Below are 25,246 nucleotides of genomic sequence, written 5' to 3' on the forward strand. Positions count from 1 at the left end.
TTCCCTTTTCAAAACATCCAGTATAAAAAAAGCAAATGAATCACCTGCAGAATGTGATGCACAACAGAGGAATCCTGAATCATGCTGTGGAAATGTCCCCTTCTCACTGATTACACAAGAAGTCGAGAGCAACCTTCACTGAGGTCTTGAGTGACAGGTTGGACTTGATGATCCTTGAGGTCTTTTCCAACCTTTTTGATTCTATGATTCTTGAGGCTTCCTCAGGAAAAGCAACAAGGCTGAGGCAGGATCAGTCTGAGTCAGGAAGAATTTAAGTAGTATATCCCACAGCAGTCCGCACTTCCTCAAGGAGAAATTGCTAGTCACTGCTACTGCATCACATGGGCAGATAGGAGAATACTAGCTGCAGTCTGGGTAACACATTCATCTGTCAGAAACAAGTGCCTTAAACTACACTGGGAGACAAGTCAAAAGCAACACAGGATTCTCTGAGGCATACCATAATATCCACTGTGTACACAGTGCTCCTTGAGGAATGGGCAACTTCATCCTGCAATACACATTGCTCTTACACCTTAAGGTGGGAGGAGGGACCGGGGGGAGTCAGTCAAGCCCTTTGCAGTAGTCTAAATAACAAAGGCAGGAGGCACAGTTCGTAGATTAGAAGAGGAACAATCCATTTTCATTTGGGGAGATGTTGACAGGCACTTCTATGATTCTAAGTAGCTAGGGATGACATGTGTTTTCTATTTTCCCTTTTCTCTTATCCTTTCCCCTGTAAACCAAAAACATTTGAAGAGAACACCGTTTTTTTTTCTAGGGAAAGCAAAATCATTCAATGACAGCAGCTACCTCTATAGCTATTACACTGAAATTTCACAGAAGATGAAGAGGACATAATGTCAGTAATCTCCTGTCAGGCACAAGTGAAAAATTAGAAATAGCTATTTGCTGAAACAACTTGCTTCTTCCTTCTGCCTAAAAATTTGACAGATTCATAAACATGCACAATGCCTTCTCCATAAAAAGCTTTGCTTAATAAGACCCTAACATAAAAGGTCAAAACCAAGCTCTGTAGAGTCAAGCAGGGCCTTGGCAGGGCAACTGCAAGTGAAGTGGATGATAATCTATTCCTCTTTCATGAGTAACCAAGCATCACTTGACCTTTACTCTGAAACTGTTTCATTTTATCCAAATATTCTTTCTAATTTATGGGCAACAAAAGTTTTTCTTTTTCTTCTCTTCAATTAGGAAGGCAAAAGGCAACAGTTCTAGCACCAGCATGCAACTTGTTTGATACTAGAACTCCATCAGCTGATTTTCATAGAATTGATTAAAATGTGGGCTATTTTTAGGCTATCAAATGACTTCCTGCACCTCTTCCACAACGTTACAAACCAAATTCTCCACTCTGCAACATTCCAGTTCAGAAGAGTTGATGCATATACGTGTATATATATACACACACACAGGTGTAGTGTACCAATGCACCCACAACTGAACGGAATACACTATCACAGTTACCAAGGGTCTCCAGACCCTAAATGTCCTCATTTATGCTTAGTCCCCATGGGAGACATGACTAACACCACCCATCAGCTCAGAATGAAACCCTTTGACACAGTTTGATACCACTGGAAACAGAGAATAGAATAGAATAGAATAGAATAGAATAGAATAGAATAGAATAGAATAGAATAGAATAGAATAGAATAGAATAGACCAGGTTGGAAGAGACCTTCGAGATCATCGCGTCCAACCTATTATCCAACACCACCTAATCAACTAAACCATGCAACCAAGCACCCCATCAAGTCTCCTCCTAAACACCTCCAACGATGGTGACTCCACCACCTCCCCAGGCAGCCCACTGCAATGGGCAATCACTCTCTGCATAGAATTTCTTCCTAACATCCAGTCTGAAGCTCCTCTGGCACAGCTTGAGACTGTGTCCTCTTGTTCTGGTGCTGGTTGCCTGGGAGAAAAGACCAACCTCCGCCTGTCCACAACCTCCTTTCAGGTAGTTGTAGAGAGAATAAGGTTTCCCCCGAGCCTCCTCCTCTCCAGGCTAAGCAACCCCAGCTCCCTCAGTCTCTCCTCATAGGGCTTGTGTTCCAAACCCCTCACCAACTTTGTTGCCCTTCTCTGGACCACTTCCAGCAAGTCAACATCCTTCCTATATTGAGGGGCCCAGAACTGGACACAGGACTCAAGGTGTGGCCTAACCAGTGCAGCATACAGGGGCACAATGACCTCCTTGCTCCTGCTGGCCACACTGTTCCTGATGCAGGCCAGGATGCCATTGGCCCTCTTGGCTGCGTGGGCACACTGCAGGCTCATGTTCAGCCTACCATCGACCAGTACCCCCAGGACCCTCTCTGCCTGGCTGCTCTCCATCCACTGTGACCCCAGCCTGGAGCACTGCCTGGGGTTGCTGTGGCCAATGTGCAGAAGCTGGCACTTGGATGTGAAAAGACACTGTTTTCCAGCACACAGTAGCATTCCCATTTGAAAACAATATTGTCCTTACAGATATATTTTTTTAATGTTTTAAATGCAGCATAGCACTGTGTACACAGGGGATATTATGGTATACCTCAGCACAAAGCTGGGGAGGGGTTCGGAGCACATGCCCTATGAAGAGAGGCTGAGGGAGCTGGGGTTGCTTAGCCTGGAGAAGAGGAGGCTCAGGGGAGACCTTATTGCTGTCTACAATTACCTGAAGGGAGGTTATAGCCAGATGGGAGTTGGTCTCTTCTCCCAGGCAACCAGCACCAGAACAAGAGGACACAGTCTCAAGCTGTGCCAGGGGAAGTTTAGGCTCGAAGTGAGGAGAAAGTTCTTCACCGAGGGAGTTGCTGGCCATTGGAATGTGCTGCCCAGGGAGGTAGTGTAGTCCCCATCCCTGGCGGTGTTCAAGAGGGGATTGGACATGGCACTTGAAGCCATGGTTTAGCTAGTCATGAGATGTTGGGTGATAGGTTGGACTGGATGATCTCTGAGGTCTTTTCCAACCTTACTGATTCGGTGATTCAAGGTCATCTACATAAGACCAGAGAGGAAGCTCCAGCACACTGTAAAATGGTGCGTCTTTATCATAAAAGAAGTGTAGACACTCAAGATGTAACCTTTGCTGCCATTTAAAAGGACCCAGTAAATAAAATAAATAAATAAAAGCACTCCAAAAATATCTGTTCTACTATCAAACATACAAATAGTTCCCATCAGGACAGTGGTATGTAAGAACACATGACTAAGCCCCAGAATATAAAATAAGTATCATTTCCTCATGATCAGATGTAAATATGACACTGTCTGATGCCAAGACGTTCCTGTTACAACATTTCTTACCATCACAGCCACTGCCTTCAATACATACTAAAGCAAGAATGCAGGCTGAAGTAGCCAACACTGCATTTAAAGTGACACAACCCTATTTTTTAGAACGGCTACATATCACAATATCACCAAGGTTGGAAGAGACCTCAAAGATCATCGAGTCCAACCTGTCACCACAGACCTCATGACTAAACCATGGCACCAAGTGCTACATCCAATCCCTTCTTGAACACCTCCAGGGACGGTGACTCCACCACCTCTCTGGGCAACCAGTGGCTAACAACTCTCTCTGGGAAGAACTTTCTCCTCACCTCCAGCCTAAACTTCCCCTGCCGCAGCTTGAGACTATGCCCTCTTGTTCTGGTGCTGGTTGCTAGAGAGAAGAGACCAACCCCTTCCTGGCTACAACCACCTTTCAGGTCATATGTACTGCCCAACCACACACACAAAACCACATTCACTCACTGATCTAAAAGCACAGCACAATGTAACAGATTAGATCTAAGCATCAACAGTTTCTTAAAATATCTGGCACAAAGAGCTCAGCTTTCAACAACGAACACACAGAGAACAAGCTCCCCATTCAGTGGAAAAAAAGAGTCAGCTGGGAGAAAGCTTTGCCCTCCTCAGCAAATTATTTTATAAACAGAGAATTAATGTTGAATCTTAGGTCTGCCTTGAAGGAGTTCTTATTTTTAAGTCAAAGTTTAAGCATCCACTAAAATACACATCCAACCCCAAGCAACTCAAGAGTATTGCTGAAAAGCAAAACAACGCAGACACTGCAACAACAAGAACACAAGCAAAGCCAGGGAAATGCTGCACATCATTTGTTGTTGCTGCCCTCTAAAAACAACATTAAAGCTAATTAAGCATCAGCTTGTTTACAAGGCAGGCTACAAGTCTAATGTGTGCTTTTTATGCTGCAGTAGCCACTAATATTGAAAAAGTCTAATAATTGAAACAGAACAATAAAGCCATCAAAGGAGCACCAAAATGCAAATACCCCAGACTGTCTAAGCCCAAGAGGCCACCCAGGGCTCTTAACTCATCCAGCTTGCAATGGCATCCTGGCCTGCATCAGGAACAGTGTGGCCAGCAGGAGCAGGGAGGTCATTCTCCCCCTGTACGCTGCACTGGTTAGGCCACACCTTGAGTCCTGTGTCCAGTTCTAGGCCCCTCAGTTTAGGAAGGAGGTTGACTTGCTGGAGCACATCCAGAGAAGGGCAACAAAACTGGGGAGGGGTTTGGAACACAAGCCCTATGAGGAGAGGCTGAAGGAGCTGGGGTTGCTTAGCCTGGAGAAGAGGAGGCTCAGGGGTGACCTTCTTGCTCTCTCCAACTACCTGAAGGGAGGCTGTGGACAGGCGGAGGTTGGTCTCTTCTCCCAGGCAGCCAGCACCAGAAGAAGAGGACACAGTCTCAAGCTGTGCCAGGGGAGGTTTAGGCTGGATGTTAGGAAGAAGTTCTATACAGAGAAAGTGATTGCCCATTGGAATGGGCTGCCTGGGGAGGTGGTGGAGTCACCATCATTGGAGGTGTTCAGGAGGAGACTTGATGGGGTGCTTGGTGCCATGGTTTAGTTGATTAGGTGGTGTTGGATTGGTTGATAGGTTGGACGCAATGATCTTGAAGGTCTCTTCCAATCTGGTCTATTCAATTCTATTCTATTCTATTACATTTCCAAGCTGCTCCCCTGCCCAGTCTACATGAGATTCTAGACAGTAGATGGTGTATCTGAGGTTGCTGTTTAGTCCCAAATTCCTGCAGCTGGAAAGAAAGTCAGGAGTTCCAGTCAGGAGACAATTCACACTGGGACCATGGATCAGGATTGGGACCTGTAGGGTCAGGCAGGCTGGCAGTCTAAAACAAAATAGGATTTTGTTCCAGCAGAAATTTCTTTGCCTCCCATCAATTTATAAAATTTCAGCTCCAGAGTTTCTGCTGCTTATTCATGAGACATTGTTAAGGGGTCTCCCAGAGGATTCTCATGAATGAGACACTTACATTAGTACTTGTCCTAACTATTCTCTTACAGTGTTTCATGACACAGCACCTACCTACAGCAGTGCATATTAGTTCCTTAGTTAAAAAAGGATTAGTACCACCACATATGGGTCAGCTGGCACCCCATGACACTTCACAGCTGTTCATCACCATTTCCCTGTAAAAATTATTCAGTCCTTTGACTCTCCAAATCATTTGGCTCAGAAAGAGAGATTTGACAGGATTCAAGGGAAGAAATTACCCTCTATTTCTAAGGTCTGCCATTCTGAGAGAACATTCTGTCCTTTTCAGATCATCTAACTTCCACCTGTAGTAGTAAAATGAATGGTGAAAGAGAACCCACAGACACTTTTTGACTAGAAATACTTAAAAACACGGGACCATTCTGATCATTAATGCTGCATCTGTGTTGAAGAGAACAGCCTTGCTTCTTCGTGAAGAGGTCCATCATCTTTCCATTTGGGCAAGCTGCAAAGCTCTTCATAGTGCCAAGAAGTGGCTACATGTCATGGCCTTTCCTGGACAGAATCACGGAATCATTTAGGCTTGTAAAGATCTGTAAGATCATCCAGTCCAACCATTAATCTAACACTGCTAAGTCTGCTAATAAACCATGCCCTTAAGCACCACATCAACACATCTTTTAAATGATTATTTAACCACTTCCTTGGGCAACCCTGGAAGAATTTTTTCCTAATGTCCAATCTAAGGTTTCCTATCATCCTGTCATTTGCTGCTTGGGAAAAGAGAGTGACACTCACGTTGCTATAATCTCCTTTCAGGGAGTTGTAGAGAGTGAGAAGGTATCCCCAAAACCTTATTTTCTCCAGACTAACCCCCTCAGTTCCCTCAGGCACTCCTCATAGGACTTGTTCTCTAGACCCTTTACCAGCTTTGTTGCCCTTCTCTGGAGCACCTCAATGTCTTTCTCACAGTGAGGTCCCCAAAACTGAATACAGTACTCAAGATGAGGTCTCACCAGCACTTGAGTACAGAGGGCCAATCACTTCCCTGGACTGCTTGTCACACTGTTGAATGCTGTTGGCCTTCTTGGCCATCTGTGCACCCTGCTGGCTCATGTTCAGACAGTTGTTGACTAACGCTTCCAAGTTCTTTTCTACCAGACAGCTTTCCAACCATTCTGCCCTAAACCTGTAGTGCTACATGAGGTTGTTGTGACTCAGGTGAAGGACCAGCACAGTATGAGCAGAGCTGCTCTATAAGCATAGCCCTGCTGACTGGCACATACTTAGCAGTTAGGAAACTTTCCAGAAAAGAGGACACTGAGAAACTGGTTTCATCATTTGTCTGGAAGCTACACAGCGCTGCTCCTGGATACCATCTTTCCAGAGATGCAGACATGCTCTTAAAACATGCAGCAGGAAGTACACTGTAAGCATGAAATGACAAAGAAAGAGACAAATTTGGACAAGGCAGTTAAGACTTCCATGCCTGAAAACCCAACTTTTCTTTTCTGCTTAGTTGTACCAGTAATACTGAAATGTTTAAATCCTGACTAAAATCTTCAGGTGTGAGAGACCAAAGTCTGACCTTTTGCTTTTTAAATACTTCCCCTTCCCTCTTGCCAGGTGTCACTCAATTCTCACTCATTTGCCAGCCTGTCCAACTTAACCCCACACCTTTCTTCTCAGATCCTGCATATTTCTCTGTGCTTCCATAGGAAAAAAAAAATATTACTTAAACATTGAATTTTTAAGAACCACTGAGGTAAAAAAAATATCCTATGGGTCTACCAGAAGTGTATTAACAAGCACAACCACATGACCTGTCACAGTCCATCACTTCAGGTAAGCACAGCAAAGGCAGTCCTGAAGAAATCAGATGGTACACATTAGGCTGATGTTTTCTGACACACTTCGATATAGAAAATAATCATTGTGGACAGTGGAGTCACCACAGAGCTCAAATCAACTACCATGAACTCAAAAGATACACACAGAGACTTCTCAGACAGCCACAAGCTGCAGATGTTACCAAGCATGAACAGCAAAGCAGCCTCATGTACCTTACAACCTTTACAGCCGAGAGAGTTCCACAGCACCAAGCTTGCCACAAAACCAGACTGGCACCGCTTGGGCGGTATCCTGCCTTAACACAGCAACTACAAGCACCATGTAAAGACAGCTGTGACTGGTACAAACCTCCAGCTGATTTTACTTGCATCAAAATCTAGCAACACAGGACAATGCAAAACTTCAGCTTGTTCAGGAAACGTAAAGCAAAGCAGACTAAAAGCAAAGGCAAGCTCAAGTAGGCAAGACATTGAGGGACAATTTTGAGGGGAAGGGGGAAAAAAAATCCAGAGTTCATAAAATAAATAAATAAATATTTGGCAGAATATTTTAACTTTTAAATTTGAAGCGGTCAAGTACTGATTTTTCCCCTCTAATTTATCCAGAGATGATTCAAAAATTCATGCAGACCTAAGGGTCTGTAGCTGTGTATTGTTTTAGAAGAAGGTCAGTTTAAATATTCTTCATCTAACCCTTGGAAAAAATAAAGGGGGGAAAAAAATAAAGGGGGGAAAAATAAATTAGGGGGGGGGAATAAATAAAGGGGGGGAAATAAATAAAGGGGGGGAAATAAATAAAGGGGGGGAAATAAATAAAGGGGGGGGAAATAAATAAAGGGGGGGGGAATAAATAAAGGGGGGGAATAAATAAAGGGGGGGAATAAATAAAGGGGGGGAAATAAATAAAGGGGGGGAAATAAATAAAGGGGGGGAAATAAATAAAGGGGGGGAAATAAATAAAGGGGGGGAAATAAATAAAGGGGGGGAAATAAATAAAGGGGGGGAATAAATAAAGGGGGGAATAAATAAAGGGGGGGAAATAAATAAAGGGGGGGAAATAAATAAAGGGGGGGAAATAAATAAAGGGGAAGGTAAGGAACTGTAAAGAAGAAATGCTTCTTTAAAATACAAACAACAAAAAAAGCCACAGGAAGTAGTGAAGAAAAGGGTATGGCAGCAAAACATCAGAGGACATAAATGTTCACTTAGTTAATAGAGGATAAGTTTGAGAGTGATTTAGCACAGGCCCGCTGAAAAAAAAGAGGACTGGCAGCCACAGGCTCTAATTTTCCACTTGCCAGCACATTCATTCCCACACTTTGCAGGTGCAGCTATCCCCTTCCAAACACAATGTGTTTTCTTTCACAGGAAAGCTCGTTCTTCAGGGAAAACGTGAGCTGACAGCCAAACTTACGGCAGAAGCCCAGTGCAGCACAGAGTAGATACTGGAGTGTATCACCCTCTACACCTACCATGCACAGCACCACACAGACCCAACCCCACTGGTTGCAGCCAGACTAGGAATTTCTCTCATTTTCCAGGATTATGGCCTAATCTGCAACACTAAAAAAGCCATCAGATATTACTGGATACAGGGCACAGAGTAAGATACTGAAAAACTTCTTCCAAGAAAGAAAAACAGAAAGCCAAACCAAAGCACACCTTCATTCCTTTGCAGTTGGCACAGCAGTATCACGTGTGAAGATAAGATACTGCAAGGAGCAAAATGTAATGTCACTTCAGCTTTGCCTTAGAACTGCAAAGAGAAGGAGAAAAAAGGAAAAAAAAAAAACAAAAAACCAAGAAAAGAAACATAGAATCAGTAAGGTTGGAAAAGAGCTCAAGGATCATCAAGTCCAACCTGTCACCCAACACCTCATGACTAACTAAACCATGGCACCAAGTGCCACGTCCAATCCCCTCTTGAACACATCCAGGGATGGAGACTCCACCACCTCCCTGGGCAGCACATTCCAATGGCTAACAACTCTTTCTGGGAAGAACTTCCTCCTCACCTCCAGTCTAAACCTCCCCTGGCGCAGCTTGAGATTGTGTCCCCTTGTTCTGGTGCTGGTTGGCTGGGAGAAGAGACCAACCCCTTCCTGGCTACAAATTCCCTTCAGGTAGTTGTAGACAGCAATGAGGTCTCCCCTGAGCCTCCTCTTCTCCAGGCTAAGCAACCCCAGCTCCCTTAGCCTCTCCTTGTAGGGCTTGTGTTCAAGGCCTCTCCCCAGCCTCGTTGCCCTTCTCTGGACACGTTCAAGAGTCTCAATGTCCTTCCTAAATTGAGGGGCCCAGAACTGGAGACAGAAAAGGCCATGGATTGTCTGATACTTGCGCAGAAAGCAGCATCACACCCACGTTTTCAGAAGCCGAAAGAGTGTGTGGGGGCTCTGTTTTTGGCACAAGAGCACAGTGAATGAAAGCTTGTTCACTTTTAGACACTGTACAAAGACTTTTTTTTCCTTTCTTTTTTCTTAAATAAATGGTTGAAAGGATGCCTCCCCTCTGAGGAGTTAGCAGAAAATAAAAGGCAGATTTATATTTCTAATCTATGCAAATATCTGCTCTACAAGGCACCACAAAGACTGCTTTATATCAGACAGTTTGCAGATCCCAGGTGCTTTAAATGAGCCAAAAACATGCACAGCATCTCCACCTGCAATGACTGCTCACTCTGAGAACAGCTGGATGGGTAAAAAGAGGTTGTCTTAGCAGCCTTCCATGAAAAATGCCTCTTGCTAATGTGCCAACCCTCATGCTCCCACCCAAATGGCTTCTGCTGTAGCTGCCATCAGAAAAAAAAAGAAAACCATCAGAAAGGTTTTTTTGTTGGTTGGTTATCATCTTGGGTTTTGTTTGTTTCAGCAATTCTGTTTTGCCTTTTGTTGTTGTTTTCTCTGGGGGTTGTTTTTGGGCTTGTCTGCTTGTTTTGGTTGGTTGGTTGGGGTTTTTTTGGTTGGTGTTTAAAACTTGAGTTTATCACAAGTTCTTCCAGAAGTTTTCAAATTATATCAATTATAACATGGTGAAACTCCTACTGACACTTAAAGAAATTATCATGCTGCTTTAATGCATAATTCCCCCTGGAAGATGACTGTGGGACTGGGTAGAGGTAGAGGTGGCAGAGACGTGCACCTCGAGTACTGTGTCCAGTTCTGGGCCCCTCAGTTTAGGAAGGAGGTTGACTTGCTGGAACGAGTCCAGAGAAGAGCAACAAAGTTGGTGAGGGGTTTGGAACATAAGCCCTATGAGGAGAGGCTGAGGGAGCTGGGGTTGCTTAGCCTGGAGAAGAGGAGACTCAGGGGAGACCTTATTGCTCTCTACAACTCCCTGAAGGGAGGTTGTAGACAGACGGATGTTGGTCTCTCCTCCCAGGCAGCCAGTACCAGAACAAGAGGTCACAGTCTCAGGCTGCGCCAGGGGAGGTTTAGGTTGGATGTTAGGAAGAAGTTCTATACAGAGAGAGTGATTGCCCATTGGAATGGGCTGCCTGGGGAGGTGGTGGAGTCGCCGTCATTGGAGGTTTTCAGGAGGAGACTTGATGGGGTGCTTGGTGCCGTGGGTTAGTTGTTTAGGTGGTGTTGGATTGGTTGATGGGTTGGACGCGATGATCTTGAAGGTCTCTTCCAACCTGGTTTATTCTATGTATTCTACATATCTTGAAGGGCACAGGATTAATCAGGGGAGATGTACAGGTGGGAGGCTCAACCCAAGACGAAACAGAGCATTGTGAAGTCTGTGTCCATATGAGAGAGTCATAGGGAAATAAAAACTAGAGGGTAGGAAATAGCTCTCCTAGGAAAAGGCCCAATGCCAAGGGTACAATGGTATTGTGCTGAAATGAAGGCAGAGCAATAAAGTTTAATTGCCATTACCTGAGAGAAGTGACAGACACTCTAGAACTGGTGGCTGCTTGCTGTATGTTTCCCTAGTACATCTGCTGGAACCTTCTGTCATAGGTTCAGAAACACAACTGTCTGGAGAAGTCTCACCATTCACACTCAAAAGTGCTAACTGAACATGAGTGATGGTGTCCTGCAGGTGCTCCTTACCCTGTCCCAATATTTCACTCAATTTTTGAGAAGGAAAAAAAAAAAATCTCACACCATTAATGTTTGCATCTTTAAGCATGTGTCAGTCACATGAAAAAGTGAAGAACTGAAAGCCACAGAGTCAGATCCAACCTACTAAAATAATGAATGTGTCCCCCAGAGTATTCTCTGCCTCATCTTTCCTTGCAGTCCTCAGAGGTTGACATGAAAGAGCTGTTAGCTGAATAAACTGCAGTTTTTCCATTTTCTTTCCCCAGGATCCCACAGGCACTTCTTCCTCACATTATCAGAAATGCCTCTTACAAATTAACTACAGACATCCCCCTCATTGAGTCATGGCTGTGCTTGTGTTTATACGATAGGTGCCTGCAGCTCTACAGCACCACAGTAATCAGTTACAAGGCCAGCTGAGATAACCCATTCACCCACTCAGGCACTCAATGCCCATTCACACCTTTGAAATAAGGAGGTCATTTGGGAACAAAAAATGCCTTATAACTGGGGCCAGTCTTGTTCAACATCTTTGTGGGTGCCATGGACAGTGGCACTGAGTGCACCCTCAGCAAGTTTGCTGATGACACCAAGCTGTGTGGTACAGCAGACAGCTGGAGGGAAGGGATGCTGTCCAGAGGCACCTGGACAGGCTGGAGAGGTGGGCACAAGCCAACCTCATGAGGTTCAACAAGACCAAGTGCAGGGTCCTGCAGCTGGGTCGAGGCAATCCCAGGCACAACTCCAGGCTGGGCAGGGACTGGCTGGAAAGCAGCCCTGAGGAAAGAGACTTGGGGGTGCTGGGGGAGGAGAAGCTCAACAGGAGCTCTCAGTGTGCACTTGCAGCCCAGAAAGCCAACCAGATCCTGGGCTGCAGCAAGAGGAGTGTGGCCAGCAGGGCAAGGGAGGGGATTCTCCCCCTCTGCTCAGCTCTGCTGAGACCCCACCTGCAGTACTGCCTCCAGGTCTGGAGCCCTTGTTACAAGAGGGATATGGACGTGCCAGGACATGTCCAGAGAAGGGCCACGAGGATGATCAGAGGGCTGGAGCACCTCTCCTGTGAGGACAGACTGAAGGAGTTGGGGCTGTTCAGTCTGGAGAAGAGAAGGCTCCGAGGTGACCTTATTTTGGCCTTCCAGTATCTGAAGGGGGCTGCAAGAAGGCTGGGGAGGGACTTCTCAGGATCTCAGGTAGTGATAGGACTAGGGGGAATGGAATGAAGCTGGAGGTGGGGAGATTCAGGCTGGAGGTGAGGAGGAAGTTCTTCCCCATGAGAGTGGTGAAGCCCTGGAATGGGTTGTCCAGGGGGGTGGTTGAGGCCCCGTCCCTGGAGGTGTTTGAGCCCAGGCTGGATGAGGCTGTGGCCAGCCTGATGTAGTGTGGGGTGTCCCTGCCCATGGCAGGGGGGTTGGAACTAGATGATCCTTGTGGTCCCTTCCAACCCTGACTGATATTATGATACTTCTTGCTAGATTACTATTCCACTCTTCTCACAGCATGTCACATACAGACAGGTTTCCACAGAGTATGTTCACCATTGGGGAACAGTGCTTGGAGCAGTGATTCACTCTTATATCTGCATCTACACATGGCTTGTGCAATACAGGAAGTTATCAGCAAAACCATGAAGAACTCCTGACCACTACCAACACCTGCAAGCAGATAAAATCCAGGAGCCTGCAGGCATAATTAGCATTTTACACTTCCAATAGCAATGATTTCACAAATAAATTTTTATGGTTTCACCTAAAGAAAAATCATCTTATTTGTACAAGAATTCCTCCTGCTGGTCACAAATATCAAACAATAGCAGAACACAAAATGGTCTACACATTGCTTTGAAGAGTTTGATAGTCTTTCAAATAAAACTTAAGGACCACTGCCTCAGAGCCATTAACCAAACACACAAGTGTTTTCTTCTCACAACCAACAAAACCTAAAGCCTTGGAGCATTTTTCCTATTTGCAATGACAGCACATCAGGTGCAGGGAGATGCAGTCACCAGAAGCACAGAGGAATATTCAGCTTGGGACAGATCTCTCAAAACCAGCACAGATCAGAGTAAACCACCTCTGTGAACCAATTCCTTGCTCTTTGAATACTTGAGGATTATGTGTTTGCTCAAGTATTCTCAGCAGACTTCTCATCGTCTTCAAGGAATATTAATCAACCTTGGATATTCTGGAGTTTGCAATTAACTAAAAGACAGGACTGAGAGATGAATTTCACCTCAAGCTCCAAACATGGTCTGGCAAACTCAGGGATGGAGAAGTTTCCACTAAGAGAAAAGGCTACAAAGGTAACACATTCACTCCTAGCAGAGTCACAGCTTCAGCCTTTGGTGATGGCTTTGCTTTGGCATTGGGTTTGTTTGATTTTGGTGGTTCTGAAACTTCCCAGGAGGAGATGAAGTGTCTCATCACGAGTTTTGCATTTATGACAGCTTTGTCATTTGTATGTAAATGCAAGTCAAATGCACAGGCACGGAGTGGGTGTGCCTAGTGCCTACCTGGCTATCACAAGTCATCGTAACATGATCAAGCCAAACCTAAAAGAGGCCAGTCTCAATTTTAAAACAAATGCTCAATCAGACTACCAAAAGAGAAACCCAACCCCAAAAAACCAAACCTACAAAAATCTCACTTCCCATCACTCCATTTCATCATACTTCAGACTAAACCTTTCTCCACCATTCATTTCAGAAGGGGCCTTCATGACCCTACCACTCACTGCTTCAAACCTAAGATTCACTGCATCTGCCTAGAACTGCAGAGTTGAAGGTTTGCTGACATCACGCAATTCCACTTCAGGAAACAACAACCAAATAATTGTAACAGGCTATTTTGTATCTGAGATACATTAGTAAGCAGCTGGTTATGCTACAGGCATTTAAAGAACCCCTGAGAGGCACTTATAAGGCTCTGTGACTTACGCTATCAATCATTTCAGAAAGGAAAACAATTCAGCAGCCACTCCAGCTGAAAGCGTTGTGAAGTTCAATTGTCACTGAAATGTGTTGTTATTACCAACCTGGGCAGAATGAGCAAATGCACCTCTGCAGGTGAGCCATGAATGAGCAATCAGCACTGCAGGCTGCAGCTCGAAGAGATAATAACATCCAAATAGCTACAATGCTTCCTTGCACACGGTTAGGCCAGGACCGGGCTGACAAAAGTGAGCAATGAAACCTTTCAGGCATTCCAGCTGCGTGCTAAACAATTCTGAAGGGAAGGGTATGAGGCTTCCCTCTCCCAGCAGGAACAGACATACAGAGAAGCACTGATGTTCAGCCTATTCCCAGGGAAATGTTTTAACTTTTGTGATGCTTTTAGCCCGCTGTTTGGCAAGAACTCTGCACATACAGCAATCAAGGGATGGCTTCTGACAGCTTTCATTCTAACAATCAAATCTTTTGCATCGTACCAGAACCAATTTGCCACAATCTGTAACGTACAAATAGTTTTGCATCTTCCACGCCTCCAAGAACTGAAGTCACTCTTTCTCCATTATGTATACATCTTTTTTAGGCATGACTTCCATGTGGTCAGTTTCAGGTTTGCAGCAACAGAATGTCTTTTCAGCGGGGAGGCTTCTGCCACTGTAGCCTTCACCTGCTTACTTCAGGCTTTACTTCTACTTGTGCTGATGCAACTTTGCTGCTCTACACCAGATAAATAATTTTGGTTAAAAAGACAACAAGCCCACCCTTTCTTTGGATGAGTTGGGCTTTTTTCTCTTTGTGTTGTTGTTGTTGTTTGTTTGGGGCTTTTTTTCCTCTTTTATCTAAATATAGCACAGATGTGCAGAAACCACCCAGTGATGTGGTTTACAAGAATAGCCCCTCAAAACATTTGCATTGGTACAACTGTGGTACTGAGCTCCAGAAAAACACAGTAATTCCCACTGAAGCTGTATGCCAAGGTGCACCCTGATCCTAATTAAAGGACTAATACCCTTTAACAATGTTAATCCTTTTGTGAATCCTAAGGGGAAAAATCAGGAGTGGGATGGGCAAAACCCAGAAAAGATGCCAAAGTTCACTTTCAGTGAAGCAGAGGCAGATAGAAGAGAAACTGGAACTGTATCTAGAGGTCCTTTGCCTATGGCTTCCTTTTAATCAGTATAAAGTTACAGAAAAGAGTAATGGTCCCTTTCAAAATCTATGGCAGGTGTTTAGACATTTTATCTATTATTCCCTTTTGTTTCTGCTATTACATGTAATCATTCACCAATGCAGCTTCCCTTTTTTTCCTTCTTTCACCCCTCCCCCAAACAAGTGAAGAATTCTCTCATTTTGTCCTTTTTTGAACAATCACCAGGAAAGAAAAGAACCAGGTTATACCTGAGCAAATGCTGAATGCCAGAAACACAGCTACAGTCCATTCCCTCCCAGCTCTACCACAACAGTGTGAACCAAGGGAAGCCACGTACCTTGTTACCTCCTGCTGCAGTCGGGAAACACTGGGCACATAGAACATTACCCCAAAGAAAAGCAACGGCTCATTGGCAAATTTGTCCAGCTGCTTCTTCAGAGGCTTTTCCAGTTCAACCCAGCGGGATTGCTGGTTCTTGCTGAGAAACCAAAGGCCGAAGTAGTGGGTCTAGATAAAGACAGAAAATAGTAGCAGTTTAACTTTTTCAGCTAGATCACACATGCAGTCAATGACACAAATGCAAATAAGAACAGATGGCCTTGTGTAAACTTTTACATATGCCACATCAGAGTAACCTATTTTTTTTGCTGGCCTTTATTTTTAGGACAACCTTGAAGGCCACAAGAAATAGATATTGCACTATGATATACTTCATGGAGCACTATTTGCCCCTCATCTCTCCCAAATGTGTAATAAAGAGCTGTGACTGACACTATGGCACAGGTGGCATCAATGATTTACAGAAAGTGCCTGAGCCTTTGTCTTCTTGTACACCTGTGCCTTGTGAACATCAAACAGTAAGCCTGAATCAAAGCTCAAAGGCTTCAGGAGACTTTGGATCTGGCCCACTGCATGCAAAGTACAAGAACTCTTCCAGGAATAAAATATAATGTAAAACCACATGCATTATGTCCAAATATATCTACCAATACTAGAACCAGTTACCCAACACAGAACACCTTTTGTTTCTTGTTTTGTTGATTTTCTCTTCATGCACTCACAAGATTGTATGATGGACAAGTACTACACATAAAATGTACATCACACACACAAGCTGTTTGCTCTAGGCTCTTACAGAAATACTGGATTGAAAACCTCAGCTATTTCTTGTCTTGTGTAACTGTCAATGGCTGTAGTACATCCCATGTAAGACACATGGGACTGTTGTTGATGGAAGGTAACTAACAAGGGACACTGCTCAGAACTACAGCTTCAAATAACATAAACTGGTAAAAAGCAGTTGAAGGAAGACAAAAATCCATCATGAAGGATTCTATCAGAGAGCTCTTAAAACACTGTATTAAAACACACTGATCTACTACTGCAAACAAATGTATACTGTAATATACTGCAAGTACTACAGCTACAGAGCTGAAGACAAGGTGAAAGAGCCATGTTTATGTTGAGCAAAGGAACCAATACATCAGTTGCTGGAAATCAGACTGTAGCCCTAACTGTGAAGTTTGTATCAACATATTTTTCTGAAGTATTTCAGCAGAGAGCATGTGGAGACTTCCAGCAATACCTTAAATAGAAGAATACCATCCTGCACTAACACTGGAATGAATGAAATGAAGACTGAGAGGGACTTTTGCAGACACCAAGCAGATTTAATCTCTCAAAGTGGGATGAATTCTATTTCTGCATGTTTCATTTTATTTGAATAAGCTTTTTGGTGCTGGATCCAGCTGACACACTACTCAGTGAAAACTTTTCAGTAATTTCTGTTCAATTAGATTAACCCTAAACAAACAACAACAAACCCCAAAACTTTTCTGTTATAGCTTAACTTGCCTGGACAGCAATCCTTCCACAGGCAAACAAAATCCTTTATAGATAGCACCACATTTTAAATAAAAATATCTGAAACAAATAATAGGGGGGGGGGGGGGGAACCCCCACACAAAACCAACTATTTGCTGTTTAATAAAGCTTTGAAATTACTTTTAAGACATTCCAAAAAAATCTGGCCTACAAATCAACCATCAAGATTTCACTCACTGTATTTCCCATAGTTAGTTCACGCTTTTAAATAAAAGGTCTGCAAAAGCAGCAGACAAATTCCAACCATCACACCTTGTACCATGAACAACCTGCTTCACCTTGGTAAGGATAATTTTCTAAAGCACATGGCATGCATCTTGACTTAGCATATACACAAGGCCAACTGATGCAACATTGAGGAATTAAAATGCTTAGAAATCACAGAAAGCCAGCAGGGGCAACCCTGTTGTAACTATTTCATAGCTGAGGGCATGCAAGAAAAGAATCATATGCAAAACTTCTGAATTGGAGTGTAGGTGTATTTACTTAAGGGCCTCATTACACACCTATTTCCAACTGTAGAGAAAGGCCAGACTAGCATGTAAATAAGGTGATTACTAATTCAACTTGATTTGTCAACTAAGCCTTACAAACCTGCAGTATAGCCTGAACACCTCTCAGGCCTTTCTCTAAGCTCAATTTGGTACAGTGAAGCAAGCCAGTTTGTTATTTAGGTGTTTTTTTTTAAGACAATTACTGTAGTATTTCCTTCTAGAATTTAAAGGTATCTTCAATAAGTCTATCAATCCAGGGCACACAAAGAAAGAAGTCACTATCTCCCATAGGATAAACTTAAGACTAACCAAATAACTGATATGTATCTACTACCTGACAAGCTCACTGTGATAGTTGTTGGATTAAAATGAAGGTGGGAGGAACAGTAGAGACAGCAAACAAAAGGATTTTATGTGAAGGCAGAAAAAAACATAGTTTTTTTACCACCTCATAAGGGAAAACACTGGAAAACCATCCTCATCTAGAAACACTGCAGAGCTGTGAAAATGGATCTTCCATATTACTTTATAAAGTAAGCACACCACCTAGGACCCAAATTTGCAGTCTCAAGTAAGAGAGACTGCAACTAAGATGATTTGGAGCCTGAAGTCTGAAAGAGTTCTCAGAGGGATGAAGTGTATTGTAATTAAATAGCTCAAATGACCACAGTCTCTCCCCTTTGAGTGAAGGCAAGGGGATGAGAAAGATTTAGAAAGGCTCTTCAAGTACCACATCTAGACTCCTGAATCACTCCCAAGGAATGAGAAGTGAAGAGAATGCAATGCTTTAAGTTTCTAAACTACAATAGATCTAGTGGACTGATCATGGCAGCATGCAGTTCACACAACTGAAAGATGACTGTTTTCCTGGAAAGCAGCCTGGAGAGGATCCAGCAATTGCGGATGAAGAATAAGGATTGCAGAGCAGAGTTCAGGTTACAAATGCATGCACTTTGGAGAGATAACCAACTTGAGTATCTGCTCCCCGTCACCAGGAACTTTAATTCTTGAGAACATCAGCATTTTTTAACAACCCACGGTCATGTAGGACTTCTGTAGCCACTACTGTGAACACCTGAAGAGACTGTCTCACCTAGGAGTATCAGTAACTCCCTCACAGCAACAGGGATGTGGGACTGGAAATGGCTGGACCACCAAGCTCAGTGTGCTGTGACCAGGCATATCAGAATGCCTTACAGAATCAGAGGAATGCATTGCCACACACTCCAGCTCACAAAACATTTTTACAGTACAGACACCCCACAAACTAGTTGAGAAGATATAAAAAAAATGGGATCTTTTTCTTTGTAAACAAGCTGATTGAAAACTTGGCACACTCCAATAGCTGGTCTGTTTGTCCTGTACAAGGAACCACAGACTTCTCTCTAGTTTCCATGAAATAAGCCCCTATACCTACATCCAGCAGGCTCTAAAGCAACACAGGCTGCAGAAGATACATCAGCAGTCAAAGTGGCAAAGAAGGTAGAAGATGCTTTTAATTCTAAAAACACAACACAAAAAACCCAACACCCCCCAACAATTAAAAATAATCTTTCCTCCAGCCAAAGCTGACTAACACTAAACATACACTTACATATCCACTCTGCAAAGAGCTTTTGGTCTGCCTCATCTGCAAATACACTAAGAGCTCTGTTAAGAAAGAGTTTGCATTAATTTTGTTTCAAAGTTTCTCTTATGTGCCACATATGACTTCATACATGGTATAAGGAAGCTGGCTTACACTCTTTCAGGCACTGCAGTCCTCTGCTAAAGCAGTGGACAAGAACCAGAGCACCTGCATGCCCCAATGACACTACATGGAAAGGTGATCCATGGAATGGAATGGAACAGAATTAACCAGGTTGGAAAAGACCTTTGAGATCATCCAGTCCAACCTATTGGCCAACACCATCTAATCAACTAAACCATAGCACCAAGCACCCCATCCAGTCTCTTCCTAAACACCTCCAGGGATGGTGACTCCACCACCTCCCTGGACAGCCCATTTCAATGGCAAATCTCTCTTTCTGTGAAGAACTTCTTCCTAACATCCAGCCTAAACCTCCCCAACTCAGAAAACTGGATGCACAAAACCTGTTCTAGGAAGTCTTTAAAAAGATGATATCACAGATGCCAGTTTAGAAGACAAATACCAAATATGGACTTGGAGTTAACTATAGTCCCAAGTCCTCAACTAGCCCTGCTTTTGTGTTAGGCAAAAAGACTAGAATGGTCAACAAGAGATGACAGACACCTACTCAGTCAGCAAATCACATTTAAAAGGATCCAACAAGACAGGCTCAGTGTTTATTAAAGCATCTGGTTAAGCAGACAACTAAATATTTATCCTTGAGAAAAAGGCAGAGTTCCAGCTGCTCCAGGCAAAAAGCATTAAACCCTGCTATCCCAGGGCACTCGCACAGAGGGGAAGGCACCATCTACAGCAGCCAATTGTTCCTAGAAGGCCTTTTGTACAAGCGATGCCTGAACCCCAACCTAGCTGTGCTGGCAAGATGAGTCAAACCAAACCAAATTTCAAGGCAAGCCAGCTGCCAAACAAAGGTTTTCACTCATGCCCTACAAGGAGGGAACAATTCTATGGCACAAAGAGAGTATTATAACAGCAGCAAATGGTCACCCCTGCACAGTGGTCAGCATCCACAATGAGGCCTGCCATCCCCCTCCTGTGGTTTGGGTCTTGCAGTATCAAAGTGCTGGAGGTATCATTGTGAAATTCAGCTTGAATTTTGGTTGGAAAGGACCTTCTTGCTCACACTCCCTCTTAGCATACATCTAAACATTCCATCTTTAAAACTTGTATCGTTTTGTAAAGTGAACTAAAGAGAAGGAAGAGGAGAAGGAAACACAAAGTCTCACAGCAGATTTGCACGCATTATTTCCAGTAGGTTCACTCAGTCTCACTTGAAGGCAACAATGCCATTATAGTGGGGAAAAAAGAATAATCCTTGTGTATCCTGCACACACATGCAAGATTATAAAATGCCTTTTCTAACCTTGTCTTTCCTCTTTCCCTTCCTCCCCTCTTCTCACCTTCGCTTTTATACCTAATGCTGCTCATTTTATTGGAAACAGCAACTATTCAAAACCAGGAGACCTGATGCCTTGTCAAGAGCTTTGCTGAAAAGGATAAATCCAGATTTTACAGTAGTTACATGGCTACACTTTCTACTGACCTATTCCTGAACCCTGACTCAGTCAGGGAGGGAGCTGCATTCCCCAGAGATCAAATAGAAATATGCATAATCCATTAGGTACTCTTTTTCAGTCATGTGTGCTATAATGATTGAGAGTCTTTCACAACAATACATACAGTAATCTGAAAACAGTTTTGCTTTTCAGCAGTGGAGGGTTGGACAGTTTTTCCTATTTCTAAGAAATTGGCTTCAATGAAACATGGATGTGCTCCTAACACAAAGGTAAGAAACTTGGGGGCACACCTTTATTTAAACACGTGCCTAAACTGAAGGAGTAAACAAAAACCAGTCTCGTCTTTTAAGAGATCACACTTTCTTACCTGAGACTGCATGAATGAGGCACACAGGATTTGAGTGTTAATTTTCTAAGTTTGGGGTTTAATGAAGCTTAGGCTCTTCCCTACTTGTCCATCGTAGCTTACTGATTACAGTTTCTAAGAGAAGGCATATTTCAGCTGAAGTTTTTGCTGCATTGGAGGAACTTCAAAGTCTCTTTCCAATATGGGCACTTGCAAAGATTTTCTCCTCAGTGCACTTAACTAGGCTTTTCTACTCTACTCAGCTATCCAGGTGCACAAATCTAGTAGAAATTTGGACTTTGTCAAAATATTTTTGACCCTTCTGTACAATCTGATTGGACAGAAAGTCAAAAACTGATGTTAAGCCTGAGGAGGAAAGGGCCCAGTCAACAAATGACTGCATGTTTCCCTACAAATCAGGGCGGGAAGTCCAGAGCAGCAGCAGCAGAATTGAATTTAGCATTTGAGGGAAAGAACAGCACCCAGTACCACGGCACCCAGTACCAGGCACATCCAAGCTTGCTAGCTCAAATTGCAGAGGGACCTCAACCAACTGGACAGATGGGCGGAGTCCAACAGGATGGCATTCAACAAGTCCAAGTGCTGGGTGCTGCACTTTGGCCACAACAACCCCATGCAGAGCTACAGGCTGGGGTCAGAGTGGCTGGAGAGCTGTCCAGTTCTGGGCCCCTCAGTTTAAGGACATCGAGACACTTGAAGGTGTCCAGAGAAGGGCAACAAGGCTGGGGAGAGGCCTTGAGCACAGCCCTGTGAGGAGAGGCTGAGGGAGCTGGGATTGTTTAGCCTGGAGAAGAGAAGGCTCAGGGGTGACCTCATTGCCCTCTACAACTACCTGAAAGGTGGTTGTAGACAGGAAGGGGTTGGTCTCTTCTCCCATGCAACCAGCACCAGAACAAGGGGACACAGTCTCAAGCTGCGCCAGGGGAGGTTTAGACTGGAGGTGAGGAGAAAGTTCTTCACTGAGCGAGTCGTTCGTTATTGGAATGAGCTGCCCAGGGAGGTGGTGGAGTCACCGTCCCTGGAGGTGTTCAAGAGGAGATTGGACGTGGCACTTGGTGCCATGGTCTAGTCATGAGGTCTGTGGTGACAGGTTGGACTCGATGATCCTCGAGGTCTCTTCCAACCTTGGTGATACTGTGACACTGTGCAATTCTTCCTCAGGAAATAAGCAGAAGCGGATACAGGGAGACCCTCTCAGGGTTGAAAGGGGTTCGTAATTATCTTCTCTCCTAAGCATTTAAAGCAGCAATGGATGCTACAAGAATCAATTGGGGTGTGGGGGGGAGAAATAAAACATTTAAAAACCCCCAAACCACTTCTGTCAAAAAAAATGCTGCACTGTTGAAATCTGAACTTTGCAAAATTGGCTCGATGTTGCCAAAACTCTGTTTGTAAAAGAAGCAGGGAGGGCGATGAAAGAAGGGGAAAGTGTTCCAACAACATCAAAGCATTCTCCTCTGTGTTGCTAAAATATTTTTTTTATCTGGAAACACAAACTTTTTGTGCTGACATATTTCTTTTTTGCTTGACACAATTCTGAAAATGTAAAAAGAAAAACCCCAAAGCAATGGAAAAACCCCCATGAAATCGAACACTGACCAAAACAATGTCCTGTGCTACTCTACTCTCTTCAATCTCTCTTCTCTGGAAAATGTTGAGATTTCAGGCTTTGTTCCAAGTTGGAACAAAACATGTTCAGAAATCACAAAATGCTTTGTGGAAAAGAATGCTAACCTGCCAACAGAGCTATTGTTCCCAAATGCAGGTGGACCTGCAGAGAGAATCATTAGGCCCCAGACTTAGGCTGCACCAACCAGATAAGCCTACAAGGAATAAGAGGAGAATCACTTTGTTCATTGCACTCCTTTCTGTTCTGCAAGGAAAGGAAAGGACCTAGTCTCTCTGTAAGCACATCCTAAAGCATCATCAACAGAAAGAAATGGCAAAAAGTAATCACTAGAAAATATGCATCTCTAAAAGGGAAGGGGAAAGAGGATTCTGTTAAAATCCACATCAAAAACCCCAAACCCACAAACACCTAAGTGTGAAAAATCACTATGCGATGTTCTGACTCTCTGCCCTGTTTCTGCCTTCACATTCTCCTGTGTGCAGACACAGAAAGCAAGATGCTTTTCCCTCATTCCTTATCCTTACTGATGTGGAAAAAGCAGATTTTGTTTAGTTTTCATCTGCACTAATTATTTGTATGCTACCTTCCAGCTGCCATCACTACAAAGGGCCGTGGACCAACAAAAGTTAAGACACTGCAAGATTATTAGATCTCCAGCTGTGCTTACACAAAGTATATGCTAGGAGAGTCAGATGATAGTGCAGCAATTTCCAGGCAATGATTTTCAACATGTGATTTGCAAAAGCCTAGAGGTATGCAGGATACATGTAAGGAGTCCACAGAAGGTAAGAAAAGAGAGTTCATTTGTGTCATGCACGTTAGAGAGAGGTTTCTTAAAAGGCCTCAACAAAACACTGAACTCTACACCAAGAAATAGAAAAGTAAAGGATTTCAGTCCTTAATAAAGACTTAGTTACTTCAGTCTTTTCAGAAGCATTGGGAATGTAAAAGAAGCCTTTCAGAGATTCAGATGTGAAATATTTTAGTTAAAAGGAAGAAAAAAACCAACATCCTTGGCTTTTCACTAAGTAACCCCTGCTAGTAACACAACTGTTGCCTCTTCTAGTCTATTAGTAAAAATAATGGGTTTATATCACAGGATCACAGAAGGACAGAGGTTGGAATTTCTGAAGATCTCCTAGTCCAATAACCCTGCTAATGCAGGTTTGCCTAGATCAGGTTGCACAGGAATGCATCCAGGCAGGTTTTTGAGAGTCTCCTGAGAAGGAGGCTCCACAACCTTTCTGGGCAGTCTGCTCCAGTGTTCCAGCACCCTGAATATGAAGTTAGATACTTAAGTCAGTCACTGGCATAATTCAGCCAGCAGCACTGGTGAGACCAGGGTTACATTCAGATGAAAGTTTGGTCTTTCACATGTCCAGAATGTAACACCCATTGCTTTCCAAGAAAAGAAAAAAATTCATCTTCTTATTGCAAAGAGCTCTCAAAGCTGTGATGAATAAGCAACAACACAAACCCCTGAGTGCTGTTCTGCTTTCAGTTTTCATGCAACCAGAGTATGTTTGTCCAAGCTCCAGTTGCTGTTATCTGGCCCGCTCTGAGAATAACATGATTCAAACAGACTGCCCGAGGTAAAAAATGCATCAATTTATACAGTGGCAGATGGCCTTTCCCAGGTTACTCTTACCTCACGTAATTCCAGCCTCTGAGCAACAGCCTCTAAGCACTCCTGCCCTGTGCTCTCCACGGAGAGGGTGCACTCGATCACATTGTTGTCCAGCAGACGGATCCTTGTCACAAAGCAGTTCTTGCTCAAGACATTGTAGCGTCTGGTCCGTCGCAGTTTCAGCCCGAACGGCATGGCTGTTGGCCTGGAAGGTCACCCCCTCCCTGTACTCTTCCCGGAGTTATCAGCACACTTGTCGACTTGCCTTGAAGGCTTCTTTAACTGGCACCACTGGTCTCCAGAAATGGAGGTAGCTGTCCATTCCCAGGGCGAGCTTCAAGGGTTTCCTGCAAAAAATACATACAAATAAGTTAAGTGTGAATCAAGATGTTCCTGAAAGGTCAGTGGAAAAGAAAAATGCTTAAAGGAAAAGTCACCTTTAAAACCATAAAATAAGCACCTCCATACCCAGGACTGCCAGAACAAATTATCAAAGAATTCTTGTAAAATGCTTGGTTTTTTTGGTGCAGAATTTAAAGGCACAGATTTAATTGTAAAGCTGCTCTTTGAGAGGCTCAGTACTAACAGCAATTCCACAGGGCACACAGCCAGAGGTGCTAACTCTCCCACCATTACCCCCACCACAGGGGTCTATAACATAATCTTCAAGTTAAATTCTGGTGCCTTCAGGCCAGCTTTGAAAGCTAGCTTAAAAAGCTAAGGACTAGAGGCATTCGAAAGAGGTGTGATTTTGAAAGAAGAAAGGCTGGCCGAAGTCAGCAGGAAATGCAGATGCTCAGCACCTCTGAAAAAAAA

The 25,246-nt window shown here is 43.7% G+C and overlaps 1 protein-coding gene across 1 annotated transcript in view; it reads right to left on the reverse strand.

Moving 5' to 3' along the window:
* PTPN14 (protein tyrosine phosphatase non-receptor type 14) overlaps positions 1-24,775 on the reverse strand; it is a 92,956-nt gene extending 68,181 nt beyond the window's left edge. Inside the window, exons 1-2 of the mRNA XM_009897505.2 lie at positions 24,452-24,775; positions 15,598-15,767 (exon numbers count right to left, since the gene is read on the reverse strand). Coding sequence (XP_009895807.2) covers positions 15,598-15,767; positions 24,452-24,625 — 344 coding nt within the window. The 5' untranslated portion in view covers positions 24,626-24,775. The remainder of the gene's footprint in view (positions 1-15,597; positions 15,768-24,451) is intronic.
* Positions 24,776-25,246: the final 471 nt, after the last annotated feature.

Source organism: Dryobates pubescens, chromosome 2 (assembly GCF_014839835.1).
Source record: "Dryobates pubescens isolate bDryPub1 chromosome 2, bDryPub1.pri, whole genome shotgun sequence".
NCBI lineage: Eukaryota > Metazoa > Chordata > Aves > Piciformes > Picidae > Dryobates > Dryobates pubescens.